The 15,207-nt window shown below is 54.8% G+C and overlaps 2 protein-coding genes across 3 annotated transcripts in view; both read right to left on the reverse strand.

Annotated features, from left to right (window-relative positions):
- CAPN5 (calpain 5) overlaps positions 1 to 15,207 on the reverse strand; it is a 117,261-nt gene that overhangs the window by 24,659 nt on the left and 77,395 nt on the right. The window lies entirely within an intron of this gene.
- OMP (olfactory marker protein) lies at positions 3,983 to 6,980 on the reverse strand. Its single transcript, XM_075919512.2, has one exon. The coding sequence runs from the start codon at positions 6,884 to 6,886 to the stop codon at positions 6,407 to 6,409; it is 480 nt and encodes a 159-aa protein (XP_075775627.2). The 5' UTR covers positions 6,887 to 6,980; the 3' UTR covers positions 3,983 to 6,406.

Consider the following 15,207-nt stretch of genomic DNA (forward strand, 5'->3'; position numbering starts at 1 on the left):
CCTTTGGGTCCTGTGTTTGTACAGCACCTGGCACGGTGGGGTTCTGGTCCATGCCTGGGGCTCTTAGGTGCTGTGGTATATGAACACACAAATGATTAGGGGTCTGGAACGGCTGCTAAATGAGGAGAGATTAGTAAGACTGAGATTTTTTTCATCTTATAAAAAAGGAGACTAAGTGGGGACTTGCTAGTGGTCTATAAAATCATGACTGGTAGGGAGAAAGTGAATAAAGAAGAGTTATTTACTCCATCCCAGAACCCTAGAAGGAGGGGTCACCAATTGAAATTAATTGATAAGTTTAAAACAAACTAAAGGAAGTATTTCTTCACATAATGCACAGTCAACCTGTGGAACTCCTTGCCAGAGGATGTTGTGAAGACCAGGACTTTAACAGGGTTCAGAAAGAGCTAGATAAATTCAGGGAGGGTAGGTCGGACACTAGTGATGAGCCAGGATGGGCAGGAGGTGTCCCTAGCCTCTGTTTGTCAGAGGGTGGGACTGGGTGACAGGGGGTGGATCACTTGATAACTGCCTGTCCTGTTCATTCCCTCTGGGGCAGCCAGCATTGGCCACTGTTGGAGGACAGGATGCCGGACTAGATTGACCTTTGGTCTGACCCACTATGGCTGTTCTTACCTTCTTAACGTGGCTGAGATGCCAGGAGGCTGAGCTCTGCCCTGGTACGTCTACTTGTGCGGGGGAGATGCAGAGGGGGTTGCGTGAAGCCGTTGGGAAAGCTGGGGGCTGCTGGGCGTGTGTGGGGGCAGCGGGAGAGCAGAGTGGAGAGCAGTGTGGTGACCAGCGATGGAGGGGGCCGCTGGGGAAAATCGGCGTTATGCAGGCAGTGAGGGACACCCAGCATTATGCACGTGAAGGGATCCCTCATGCTGCTCTCTTACCTCCCCAGGGCATCAAGCAAGGAGTGGCCTAGGTGGCTCTTGAAGTGTCACTCGGTGCCCCCGGCGCTGTTCCAATGTGCTGGTGCAGGGCATTGACCTTCCCTGTGCCCCGGCTCCCTGCCCAGCCTCAGCGCCCCTCCCCGCAATCTCCAGCCTGTTTCCCCCATCCCCTGCTAACTGCCCCCCTTTACCTAGTATCCCCGGTTGCCCCCCATCCCTGCTCATACCCCTCTCCCCAGACTCCCGTCTCTCCCCACAACCCGCCTCCATGCGCCCAGCTGTGCCTCCCCGCTCTCTGTGGGAGCTGTTACGAGCGTCAGCGTGCCCAATGCAGGGCACTGGCGTTGTTCCACCGGAGGAAGCCGCAGAACTGAGGAAAACGAGGCAAACCTTCAAAAAGGAGCCTGTTCAAACATTGCCTCTAGCAAGCCCACCCGGCGCGCTTTCACTCACAAAACAGCCCGGCCTTGTGCGGCCAAAGGCTGGAGCCGACCTTCAGTTATTACAGCGCAGCCTGGAGGGATGTCAGGGCAAATCCCAGGAGAACCCGAACCATGGAGTCGCTACAAACATCTCCATGCTCTACAGCCCGCTGGGGTTTCACTTCCTTTCGAACCCTGACACACGGCCGCCTTGGAGCAGCCATTCCACTCACTGTTCAATTTGTGCTTTGTAGGCAGGATGTTAAATATCCGTTAATTGAGTAGTCACGTAACCTCATTAATTATTATCGGTTAGTCGACTATTCCATAGTCCCCGGGGGCGGGGCCAGCAGCCAGAGTGCTCCAGCCTCACTCCTGAGGAGCCCCCTGACATGCTGCACTCTGGGGTGCCGGGTGGGAGCTGGTCTGGGGCACCAGTTTTAAAACCAGCTCCCTTCGTGGACTGGCTGCCTGTCGCCTTGTGCTGCTGCCTCTGATAAAGAGGCAGCAGCGCAGGGTGGCATCAGCCTCTACCGGGGGGTGGGGAGGAGAGGGGCAGATCTAAGCTCCCGGACCCGGAGTGAGTCCAAACTGAGCTAGCTGGCTGCCTGCCCACCCAGCTCCTAATATACTTTAAATGCAGAGCTGCAGTGGGGTAGGTCTTGGACTCAGTGCAAGCCAGGACTGAGCCAGGCCGCTGGCCAGCCTGCTACAAAATGTACCGGTGGTGGTGGGGTGGGCGAATGCGTGTAGTCTATAGCATTAACCTATACACTTTTGCTTATCGGTTAATTGACTACACTATTACATCCCTAGACAGGTTTAGCCCATCCTCCGACCTCCTGGCTCCCGGTGTCCTATGCCAGCCCAGAATGCATTGCCCCATGTGCTGCATAAAGTCACACCTGGGGAACCGCTTTGCCAATTTTGCAGAAAGGGCATTTTACATACAGACAATAGCTCAGAGGGAGACACACCTGGCCTAGCACCACTGGGGACAAAGCCGGCCTAGCAAAGCTCTCTGGGGACGTCACCCCATGGGAGAGGCCCCCAGAATTCCCAGGAGGCACTGCCCCAAACACAGGGCAGCAGGAAGGGACAGCGGAGAAGGGCCGTCCCAAGCCACATCTGCAGCAACAGAGTCACGCCAGAGAATCACGAAAGCAGGGTGGTGTATGGTGACTTATCCCCCAGCCCACAAGAGTCCCATGGCAGGACACGACACTGTCGGTACATGCCACTGACCCACCCGGTCCCATTCATGCCCTTGTACTGCCTTCCTCCTAACCCTGATTTTGGAACCATCATCAGAGAAGAGACTGCCCCAGGGAATCCATGCCAGATTTTCCACGGAGCCCAGGGCAGACTGGGGGGACTGAGTGGGGGATGTGGGAGCTCTCCAAGGAGGGGAGGGACACTCATTTTGGGGGGAAATGACTGACAAAGGGCTGCAGCGAAGGAAAGCAAAGGCAGGATAACACCACGGTTCTGGGTCTGATTTTCAGAGCATTCTCCGGGAGAGCCTGGGGAGTCATTTGGGGGGTTGTGTTTTAAAGCTGTAAATGCCAATTAAGAAACAAAGCATCTGTGCCCAGGAAGAATGCTTCTGTGCAGCAGGGAATACACAGGGACCTCATTTCCTAACAGCAGGCGAAGAGCGGGGCTCTCCCCAGGGGGGCTCGCTGACTCCGAAGGGGAGAGACCCAAGCTGTGCCTGGCATGAGGCCTACTTACAAACCGGAAGAAACTCATCTCCGTGCAGAAAGGCGGTCACAAAAGCCAAAGGGCGCACCAGCCTTTCTGCTCACCCTTGTACAGGGAGCCAGACCCTCCGCCCTGTACGCTGGCACTGCTCCACGATAGGGATGTTAAATTGTGAGTAACTGACTAATCCCTGTCGCTACACTTGAAAGGTGAAAGCGCCGCATGGAACCCGGGGTCAGCTGGGGACTCACCCGCTGACCCCAGGCTCCGTGGGGTGCTGCCGCTTTGAAACGCCACGGGGAGTCTGATGTCAGGCTCCTCGCAGTATTTCAAAGCGGCAGCGCCCAGTGGAGCCTGGGATCAACTGGGGACTCCTCCCGCTGGCCCCGGGCTCCTTGCGGTGTTGACACTTTGAAATGCCATGGGAAGCCTGACGCTGGACTCCCCGTGGCATTTCAAAGCGGCAGTGCCCCGTGGAGCGCAGGGTCTGGACCCAGGCTCCACACAGTGCTACCGCTTTGAAGTACTCTTCCTCTCCCCCCACCCCCGCTGCCTCTTTCTGATAGAGGCAGCAGTGGGGAGGGGGGAAGCGACCAGTTCACTAGCCTGTCGACTAGTCAGTCACTTCCCTGTTCCATGAATACGGAGGATGGCTAAGATACTGTCCCCCAAATCGACTTACATGTGAGGTCGCTCAAAGATACACTGAAGAACCAGACCATTCTTTCTCCCAGTCTCTAGCTACATGAGCAGTTAAATACCCAGCTCCGCATGTCACTCCCAGCACAAAATTATTATATTTTTGCAGGCCGTGTGTGTGTGTGTGTGTGTGTGTAGATTACGATGCCTAAAAATTATAAAAATCGTGGGGTGAAGATTGGTGGGATCACCTTTATTGTGTGTAAGGACGAGGGCATTTTACATAAAGACAACAGCTCAGAGGGAGACACATCCAGCCTCATTCCTCAAGGGCTTTTATTTTACATTGTACACAAACAGGTACCCAGCAGGACAAGGGCAGCGTGAACGGCACACTGGCTTTGAGAAACAAACAGCAAATTACCAATAAAGTGTGCTGACAATTCATAGCCGCAGTGGCCTGAAGCTCAGGAGTGGCTAGCGCTGGGACAGTCTGTGTGGCCCACGTGGCATTTGAGGCGAGGAGCCACGCTCTGCTTTGGGCTGTGTGCAGCTAGTTTTGGTGGAAGGTGCTGTTAGAATCCCAAAGCAAAAACTGGCCCAAAGTTGCTACGTTCTAGGACTAACGGAAATAGGAACAACGTCTATTCCTGATCTTGGGGTGTCCCATGTCTTCAGGACATAGCTCTAAACAAAGACAGCGAGTGAACAAATAAAAGGGACAGCACAGAAGAATGCACCTGTTGTTGCAGTCTCCTGGAGAGACCCAGGTTTCTCTGGAATCGCAGTTAAGGAATCTCTCTTCCGCATGGGTCTGTTCTTGTCTCGCCAGCTGACCTGGCTCTCCGGCACAGTTACCTGCCTTCCTGCCCCGCACCATTGAGGTGTACGCCATGACTGCCAGTCCACCTGCTGCCACGGTCCCCCTGCCGTTCCAACTCTCTTTGGCAAAGAAATGAGCCTACCCTATCCCCTGAGCAGGAAAGCTTGTCTAGATCAGCAAGACGAATAAGCAAGAGCTGTGAGTGAGATCAAACCATGAGAACTGAGCTAAGGTGGGTTTGTTTTTCATGTAATAACATGACATACACCTCTGGAACAACTCATAGCACTCCAGACCACTTAACTAGCTTCCCTAGCATCGGTCCTACAATTGACAGGTACTTTTTTTTCCCCTTTCCCTTTCTTTTTCTGTTATAAATTGTGAGTTCCTGTTATTTCCAACCCAGCTCATTTGATGAAGTGGGTGTTGTCCACAAAAGCTCATGTTACTATCTATATTTTTGTAAGTCTCTCAGAAGCCACACGGCTGCTCGTTGTTTTCAGTGTTTCACCCTGCAAACACTCTCAGATATAGTCCTGCTCGGGACCATCGGACAGAGTGGCACATACCTAGCACTTTTCATCTGTGGCTCTTAAGCCACTTTACCAAAGAGGGTCCAAATCATTGCCTCGTTCACAGAGGGAAAACTGAGGCACAGAGCAGTTCAGTGACTTGCCCAAGTTCAAACACCAAGCCACACAAGGGCAGTGCTGGGAAGAGAACCCAGGTCGTCAGCTTCTACCCATGTAGCCTACACACCCAGACCATACAAAGCTGTATGCCTAGCAGAAAGTGTTAGCAGGAACAGCCCCTTAAGGTGTAAGCTGTTTGGTGCAAGGGAAGTTTCTTAGTTTATTGCTTGCAAAGCACCGGGCATGCTAACAGCCTTAGGCAAATGACTAATAAGCCATACATTCCTATGTGAGCTTGGTGAGATCACATACCTGTAACTGCACTCTACAAAGGAAGAGCACTCACGTCTGGCTCAGAGCTACAAAGGGTTAACTCTATTCGGAAACCTTTGCGGTGCCCCATCTCTTGCCTAGCTCAGCTCTCTGCAGCAGATTAATCTTCAATATGCCCCATCCCCGGGCAACTCCTCATCCCACTATGCAGTTTGTACCCCAGCGAGGCAAATGCGCCACGAGAGTGACTCACTGTGCAGCAGGGCACAGACAAGCTGCTAGTCCAAAGCCCGAAGTCCTCATTAGGGTTTGACCGGCAGGCCTGAAATTTGCCAGGGGGGCCACTGACTGCACTAGGGGAGGGCGAGAGGCCACCTTGAGACTCCTGGGGTCTGGTCTTCAGAGCTGCCAAGTACCACAGCTCCTCGGAGGCCAAGGGGAGCTGCGAGTGCTCAGCCCCTCTGAAAACGCAGTGACTCTGCAAAGCAGGATCCCAGATGCTTTTGCAAACGATGGCTCTGAAACGGGAGCTCCACCCGCTGGTCCGCGTCGCTCTCCTTACTGCACCCGGCGGCGTGCTGTAGAGATCCTTGCTGGACCTTCAGCTCCCTGGTAAGGCGTTGGTTGGGTTTGCTCAGGGCAGTCTCAGCTTTCAAGCCGGTTCGCCCCCCTCTCGGCAGGCTGCCAGTCAACCAGCTCACCTGGCTCTGCTGTTCCCTGCGGAATTGGCAAGCATGTAATACAGCATTCCAGGCTACTAAAGCAGCAGTTCCCTCCATCTGCTCAGCCACAACCTGCTAGGGAAAGACTCCCGGGGTAGCAGGGGCAGCAGGGCTGCGTCATAGCCACTTGGCTATTCTCAAACCATGACCGCCAGCCGCGGATCAACAGGGCACCATTACTGTCGTGCTGTCCCTTTAAAAGGAATGAACAGAGCTCTGAATAGAAGCAAAGAGAAAGAAACATGAAGAGAGACAGGGCAAGAGGGGAGGGATCTGCCCAAGCCAGGATGGGTCAGGCTTTGAATACGATAGAGCACTCGATGTGGGCTGGTTCGAGGCCATCAGTGAAGGACAGGAGGAAGTACATCACCTTGCGGATCTTGGCCAGCTCGTTCAGCCTCTCCCCGAATTCCAGGGCATCCGCCTCATTGCATTCCACTTCGCTGGCCTCTGGCTTCTTCCAGAAGATGCCCGCTGGCTCCAGCAGCTGCCTGCTCATGAGGTTGGTGAGGTCGGGCGTCCAGTGCTGGGAGGTGCCCGTCACTGTCACCTTCCCCTCTTTCTCCAGCTGGATGTCCCAGCGCAGGAAGCGCAGGTTGTGCTGCCGGACGAAGTCCACCCGGTAGATGTACTCGTTGGGCCGCAGCAGCTTCTCGCCGTCCTGCGGCCGCTCGTTCTTCTGCTGGAGGCTCTGCACCCGCAGCCGCATGCAATTGGTGAGCTGGACATCCTGGACCAAGGGGAGCTTGAGCTCCGACGCGTCGGCAGCCATCGCCTCTGCCTCTCTCCTCCCCGGCTCCGTTCTCAGCACTGTTTGGCTCTCCAGCAGGCCACCCTGGGAAAATGCAAACTCGAAGCCAACCCGCCCTCCCTCCCCAGTCCCAGTGGTGCTAGGCAACCTGGGTCAATGACGCAAAGTGCCCTCAGGGTTTCCTCTGGGTGCCCTCTTGTCTCATTTGCAGATGAGGAACAGATCCTGCCACTGTACAATAATCTATAGGGAAGGGATCGCTGATGTCAGCCTCCCTGACAACCTCCCTGACAACCGCTCCCATGCAAGCCAGAGCTCAGTTGTTTGTATTTAAATGAGGCCTCCGGCAGCAAGGCCACCATGTTACTACACTGGGCAGCAGGACACACAGGGAAGAGGCTCCAATGGCCACCTGCTCTCTCAGGGTGATCATCAGAGGGGCCAAGCTGCAGGGAACCTCTCTGCAAGGCTGGGGTCCCAAGTCCTGGGGCTGCATCCTGCCAGCCCCACCTCAGGGGGCAGAAGACGTGGCTCTGACCAGAGGTGTGATGGTACGGAAGGGTCTAGCGGTGGGTACACTGCCCCTTACAGCTGCTGTGGCACCCTGTGAGAGGTAAAACCTCCCAGGGTCCCTGCTAGGGCGGGACAAGTGAGAACCACCCACAACACGGAGCAGTGGCCAAGGGGTGCAACATCCACAGTTCTAGGAGCATGAGAGAGAGGCTGGATTTCCAGGGGTCTGTCGCTGTGGGACTCATAGGCACTGATTTCCTAATGTGCTAGGGGGAGGGAAAGGTGGGCTTGGCCCCCGGCCTCACCCCCACTCCACCAAGGCCCCACCCCCATCCTGCCTCTTCCCTGCCTGTTCTGCCCCCTCCCTAGGTCCCACCTTTGCTCCTCCCCCCACCTTTCCTCGTGCACACTGCAGAACAGCTGACCAGCCGTGGGTGGTAGGCGTTGGGCAGGAGGTGTAGATAGATGGGGCTGCTGGCAGGTGGGAGCTGCTGGGGGAAGGGGGAGGTGCTGATAGGGAGGCCACTGGTCCATTTTTCCCCACCCCCAGAGCACTCACAAGTGGGTGCCTATGGCTTTGGAAACTACTTCGGAAGCATGACAGAAAAGGTGCTGTATGAACACGAGGTGGCTGTTGTTATCCTACAGCATCGATATGCAGGACGACACAGCACCATGCTGCATTGTCACATCAACTCGCTATGGCAGCCACACAAACTCATCTCTGGAGGGCACGACTTCCTGGGGTCACCACTGGGCACCCTACAGGACACACACGTGCTCATTACGTGATCTGAAACCACGGGCTCCTGGAAAGATAACGCGCTCAGCTCAGTGCACAAAGCGACAGAGACCAGGAATGCGGTTGGAGTCATTTTATTGGGAATTCCAGGGATTGACCAGCCTGCCTGGGGATCGGCACACAGCCGTGTTCTCTGTAAGCTGAGTGCCTGGACAGCTACCCAGGAGAGATTCAAATGCCACCCAGCTGATTAGCAGAGTGTCCACAGCGTCCACAAGCGGCAGCATGTGTTTCTATTGGTGGTGCACATCTGCACATGCCTTGGTGCGCATAACAAAATTTATTCTGCTCATGGATTGAAAGAAATTAGAAGGAATCACTGGCACATAGGGACATGGTGATAGCACCACAGCAAGGAATAAGTGAGGTCTAATAATAGCCCCACTGACTTCCCGCTACCCTGGGTTTGTTTACTAGCTCATAAATAAGCACCATTAGGAACAACTTTCCATCCTGCCCAGAGGCTAAGTTAACAATGTTTTCAATACCCTGGAGAGCATTTAGTAGCTGAGCTTCATGTGTTACTCACAGGGATGAAGCGAAGCACATTCTGAAAGGCAATGGGTCTTTTACCTACTAACCCATCAGTCCAACTGCACAAGGTTAGATGCAGTCATGCCCGTGCACTGGGTGGGGAAGGGAGCATATGACCTATGAGGAGAGGCTGAGGGAGTTGGGTCTGTTTAGTCTGCAGAAGCGAAAAGTGAGGGGGGATTTGATAGCAGCCTTCAACTTCTTGAAGGGAGATTCCAAAGAGGATGGAGAGAGGCTGTTCTCAGTAGTGACGGATGGCAGAACAAGGAGCAATGGTCTCAAGTTGTGGTGGGAGAGGTCCAGGTTGGATATTAGGAAAAACTATTTCACTGGGAGGGTGGTGAAGCACTGGAATGGGTTACCTAGGGAAGTAGTGGAGTCTCCATCCCTAGAGGTGTTTAAGTCTCGGCTTGACAAAGCCCTGGCTGGGTTGATTTAGTTGGGATTGGTCCTGCCTAGAGCAGGGGGCTGGACTTGATGACCTTCTGAGGTCTCTTCCAGCGCTATGGTTCTATGACTTTGAAACAGCGGCAAAGAATGAAAAAATCGAGCAACGTGTAAACAGCACAGCGGAAGCATTCGGAGAGCATGGCCCATTTCTGCAGCCGCAGCTGTCCCTACACAGGCTGCTCCCCGCAGGAGAGTGGTTTGTGTCACTTGCCTCTGGCTCTGGAAGTGAAGTGGGGCCAAATCCTGTGGTCACTCCACAGTCAGAGCTTCCACTAAGTCAAGTCCTGCTCTCAGCTCCCTAGATGAATGCAGCCCCCATGACTCTGGAGTTCCACTGCTAGGGACATGCCAGCTGGGGAGAGGGCAGGGACCCTCTTGTGGCATTTTAATGGGGGGCACATTATTGTTCCGCTGTGGCATGGAATGGCCAGTGGTTGTAGCATGGAATGGCTGATCCCAGATCCTGGGGGAGCCCTGTGCCAGCTTTGGGATCCCTGGTCCTTGAGGACAGCTTCACTGGACCCACCCTACCAAGGATTCCCTCAGTGGGATCTGCCCCAGAACACACTCCCTTGGAAGGCAAAGAGAAAATCGAAAGGAGTGAAAGTAGCCATAGGACGATGTTTCTGAAGCAGCAAGCTAGTTGCTACAGCTGTACAGACACGGGTCAGGTGACGTACCATTACGGAATAGTGCAGGAACTCAGAAATATATAGGCCGTAAGTTTGTAGGACAACAGGTTAATTAAACTAACTGAGCCCTAAGGCCTAAAGACTTAAGAGACGTAACCAACCAAGAAGTGACCTTCTGTAATTGTGCAAGGCTGTCTTTAGGATTTATGGGGCCCTATGAAGTACTATTAAACTGGTGCCCTGTGCCCGATGGCAGCCTGGGAATGAGGGAGATGATTTTTTAGAGATGTGATTTTACAATCTTCAGCAGCACACTAATGAAATGTTATTTCAAATTTTAAACTAAAGTCCTGTAGACTGACAGTAAATCCGGACACTGACAGTATATATCTGGGGCTGGCAGATGCCTGTAAAATGGCTTCATTACCACCTGAATGGCTTTTTTTACAGGTTCAATGTCTGCTAATAGCTCTGGCCAGCTTTTTCACTTTTAAGAAACCCTGATCCTCTCTGGAGAAAGCAGTGCCACAGAACAGGATAGGAAGAGGCGGATGGGTGGACATTTAGACCCAGTGGTGCCTCACATTTTGGGGTGCCCTACACAACTGGGTATTCTCCCTATGGGTAAAGACAGCCCTGATAAGATGCCACAAGACAGCCGTGATGCTGTGTGTGACGGGCCGTCACTGACCCGGAGGGAGGCCGGCCGGAGCCACTCCCCACCGGGAACCGGCGGCCAGTCCCGAGCCCCCCAGCGTTACCCCGGCGTAAGCCGGAGGAGCCGGCAGGACCACTTGCCGCCGCACCTGCACCGGCAGGGGAGCATTGGCCCCTTCCTCGAGGCCCCGCGGGGCGCAGCGAGGCGGGCGTGCAGCAGGGCAGAGGCCAGCACACTGCTGGAAGGGGAGCGGCCCCGGGCAGCAGCCGGTGCGGCGGGCCGCTTTGAAAAGGCTCGCCGCCGGCGTGGTTGGGGGCAGCCTCCTCGCAGCGGCGGAGGAGCGGCCCCCGACCCAGGACGGACCCCGAGCGCCACCCAGGCCGGCGGTCAGCCAGACCTTGGCCCTGGGGCCATAGGGACAGCCATCGCCACCGGCGGTCGGCCAGCCCCTCCTCCGACGAGGGCCGAACCCCACCGCGCTGGACCCAGAGGGAACGGCTAAGCCGAGAGCGAACCTGGCCAAGGGAGCTCTCCCCGGCGACTTTGCCCGGACGACCCAGGATCCAAGTTACCGAGCCAGGGTAGGTTCTGGGGGTCGGGGCGGTGCCTCCAAGGGCCGCCAGGAGGGAGGAAGGAGCCCGGGGCAGGATTCTTTTGGCGACCGTGGGTGGACGGGTTACAGAGGGAGTGACCCCCGTCCACCGCGCCAGGGCACTAGCAGGCCCCGACGCTTAGGGCCCCGGGCTGGGACCCGGAGAGAGGGTGGGACCGGGTCCCCCTCCCTGTCCTAGAGGAGCATCCCGCTCCTAACACCCGTAGCGAGAGCGAAGTGCGAGTCGGGACCCCGCGAGGGGGGAGACCTCGGACTAGGGGCTTCGGCCCCATCCCGCAGGGACGGGTAACTATTTTAGGGTTCGCTGACCCCCCCTTCCGTCCGGGAGGGGGTGATTGCACCCGAGGGCTCGGGCCCCATAGCAGGGACCCGGGGCACGACGAAGGACCAAAAGAGGACAAAAGGGTCTGCAGACCCCCCCCTCTCGGGCTGAGAGGGAGTGATCGCACCCCTCACCCCTCACACGGTGTCACACATGTCATCAGTCAGAATGCTCCGTTCAGTGTTGCTGAACTGCTGGCAGGTAACCACCAGACAAAAGTTTGTCCCAGCCGTTCAGCCACAGTAACTAACTGATGCACATGCCGGGAAGCTTGAAGTAAATGGTCTAGTAACCTATGGGAGAAGAGTCCCTGCCCCCACGTTAGTAGGGTGGGGAAGTATAGATAATGAAAAGAGGCTGAAATCCCTATTGCATATGCAATAGTATCGGGGGCATTAACATAACCCATGATAATAGGGGGCACTTGGCCAATGAACCCCATGGAGATTTCCAAGAACCTGCCAGGCTAAGCACCACCCATGGATTATTCCCCTACTATGTGGCTCCCTGCAAAGACTGATGTGAGTATCCGAGTGCTGGATTACCTCAGGCTGCTTGGCTGTGTTGCGCTGTCTGTGATTAGCTAACAGTGCTAATACAACCTCCCAAATGGAGACCGCCTTCCCGCAGGGCGAGCATCACTCCTGCAAGCGCAGAGCGCCTCGCTCTCAAACGGGCATTCAGGCTGTGGCCAAGCTGAAGGCAGCTGAACCCTGCCTGCCCCTCCCATGCTGGAAATGGGACATAACACCCCACCGATAGGTCAGGCAACACCGCAGGGCTTCCAGAGAAGACGTGCATCCAACACCCTTCTCCACACGTACACTGATTCTCCTCATGCTGCCTGCAGCTTGCATTGACTACAGATTCCGGGCAGCAAGGAGGGGGCTCTGCAAGGCCTGAGGAGGGGGAAGAGCACCCTGCTGTGCGAATAGAGCAGACACCAGAGAGATCTGGGCAGAAGGCCCCCTACGTGCTGCTGCTCGGGATCTGGCCCCAGGGGCTTTAAACGTGGGCTTTGCCTGAGTATGGGCTGCAGGACAGGAGCCACTGTGACGGAGAGGAACGCCGTATTCCTCTATCTAGACAGAAAGAGACTGAGAGCGCGAGCTACAGACCCGACCTCCAAACTGTATGATCCAAAGCCCTGATCTGAGCGAACTGCCCCATTGCCCTCCCCTTCCCCCCACTGTGACGGGGGCAATGGGCGATTGGTGCGGTATTGAGCGCTCAGTTGGGCAGCGCTCTGATGAGCTGAGGCAGCAGGCTCTGTACACAGCCCCGGGAAGACCAAAGGCTGTGCCTACCTTTGCCCCTGCGGTGCGGTATCTGCTGCTAGGGGGAAACCCCAGGTGACCGCACATGACGCACGTGGTCTACCAAGGCAGCTCAGCCTGAGTCGGAAGCTGCTTCCCAATTACATCCATAACAGGCCTCTCAGGTGGCAGTGTCACTCGGAGGAATTTGGAGGAATTTGTCCCCAGCTTGCCCTGGTGGAAAAACACCACCTAATGCTCTTGTCAAAGCCAGGTAAAACACAGAAGTGTTTTGTCCTAACATATAGCCTGGACACTCTTGGCAGCCAGGGGGTAGAGGTAAAAAACAATGGATAATCTAACCTAAACTAAACTCCGTAATCCTCAAAGGAGAAGTGGGTTTACCCGCTTTTACCCTCAACTACGCTATTGCTAGGCCCAGTTCTGGTCTCACTCTGGTGTCAATCAACACAGTCACACCAGTGTAAAAGCAGAATCTGGCCCAAGATCCCTATCCCATTCTTCGGGTGAGTTTTAACAGCTCGGTGAACATACTTACTTTTATCCCAGAGTCAGAATCAGATGCTGGTGTCTTTCTACACCACAGAAGAGAAATGCTTGCAGAAGCCTGGACTTGGCTTTCTGACTACCACTCTGATATCTGCACTCACGTACATTGGTTTATTAATCAGATAGAAACAGATTCTGCTACTGCAGTATAAAAGAACGGGGAAGTATTACTTTAAATGGTCTGGGAATCCTCTAGTGGGGCTCTCTGCATTTGATAGTTCAGAAGCACCCAGAAACCAATCTGCAATATGAACCTAAGAACGGCCACACTGGGTCAGACCAAAGGATCATCTAGCTCAGTATCCTGTCTTCTGACAGTGGCCAATGCCAGGTGCCCCAGAGGGAATTAACAGAACCGGTCATCATCAAGTGAACCACCCCGTCGACCATTCCCAGCTTCTGGCAAACGGGCTAGGGACACCATCCCTGCCCATTCTAGCTAATAGCCATTGATGGACTTGTCCTCCATGAACTTATCTAGTTCTTTGAACCCTGTTAGTCTTGGACTTCATTACATCCTCTGGCAAAGAGTTCCACAGGTTGACTGTGCGCTGCATGAAAAAGTATTTCCTTTTGTTTGTGTTAAACCTGCTACCTATTCATTTCATTTGGCAACTCTTAGTTCTTGTCAGGTATGAAGCCATGCCTGGCACGTCTGTGCAAACACAATTATTGGGGACTCAATTGCTCCTTTGTGGTTTGTGCACATTGTTATTGCTGTGTAAAGTACAAGACACAATCATTCCCTTTACCCAGGCATGGGCAATAATTTTTGATGGGGGGCCACTCCAAGAATTAGGTAAGTGATCCAGGGCCTCAGTCTTCCATGATATTAATGGTGGAAGTGTGGGGTCTGGGATGGAGGTTGGGTGCAAAAGGGAGCTTGGGATAAGAGACTGAGGTGCAGGAGGGAGTCTGGAGTCTGGGAGGGAGGCTGGATGAAGGAGGAGGTTGTGACGGGACTGGGAAGCAGGGGTTTGGGTTGTGACCTAGGGCAGGTGACTGAGGTGCAGGGGCTTGGGATGTGATCTAGGGCAGGAGGGAGCTGTGACCTGGGATAGGGGATTGGGGTAGAGGAGGGGGTGCAGGGGTTTGGTTTGGGATCGATGGTGGGGGAATGGGGTGCAGGAATTTGGGTTGTGACCTAGAGCAGGAGGGATTGTGATCTGGGGCAGGAAATTGGGGCACCAGATCTGGGAGGAGGTATGGGCTCAGGAGGGGGGCAGAGTGTTGGGGAAGGGAGGGGCTCAGGTGCCAGGGGTAGGGCTCTGGCCAGGAGACTTACCTGGGTGACTTCCAGCCAGCAGTCCAGCATGTTTCTCAGGCAGCCTGCCTGCCTGCCCCGCCCCTGCATAGGCTGCAAGAGCCATGTGCGTGTGTGAATAACTTGTGTGTGAATAACTATGAGCCAGAGGGGAGGGGCACGTGGCGCATCCTGTGCTGCCTGTTATTCAAACAGGCAGCTCCCATTGGCCAGAAACTGGCCAATGGGACTGTGCTGGGGGTGGGGACAGCTCATGAAGCCTTCTCCACCTTCCTCTCCGGGCTCACAGTTGTGAAAGAGAAACAGCCTGGCAGCCGCTTTTCTGAGAGGCGTGCAAGTGGAGCAAGGCAAGCAAGGAGCCTGCTTGGGGTTTCCTGCTGTGTCCACGGGCCATATCCAGTGGCTTGATAGGCCTGATCCAGCCTGCGGGCCATATTTTGCCCAGTCCTGCCCTTACTTATGCTCAAGAGAACCTTGCTTCACATGTAGTTGCACTGATTTCCACAGAAGCATGGCGTAAGGAGGCACTCAGAGTAAGTAAGGGGAGGGGCAGATCATAGCCCTTAATATTTGTCCTGTGCTGGGAAGATGCTGATCCCTACGGAAATACTAAATGAGTGATCGTTGCTCGCAGAGAAGGACCCAAGTTGCAACAGTCCGAATCCAATTTGGAGTCTTATCCTACCTGCCTGGAGCTTTGGATGGTGTTATGATTCAGGGTGTGGGTC

This window comes from Pelodiscus sinensis, chromosome 1, assembly GCF_052426305.1.
Source record: "Pelodiscus sinensis isolate ZL-2025 chromosome 1, ASM5242630v1, whole genome shotgun sequence".
NCBI lineage: Eukaryota > Metazoa > Chordata > Testudines > Trionychidae > Pelodiscus > Pelodiscus sinensis.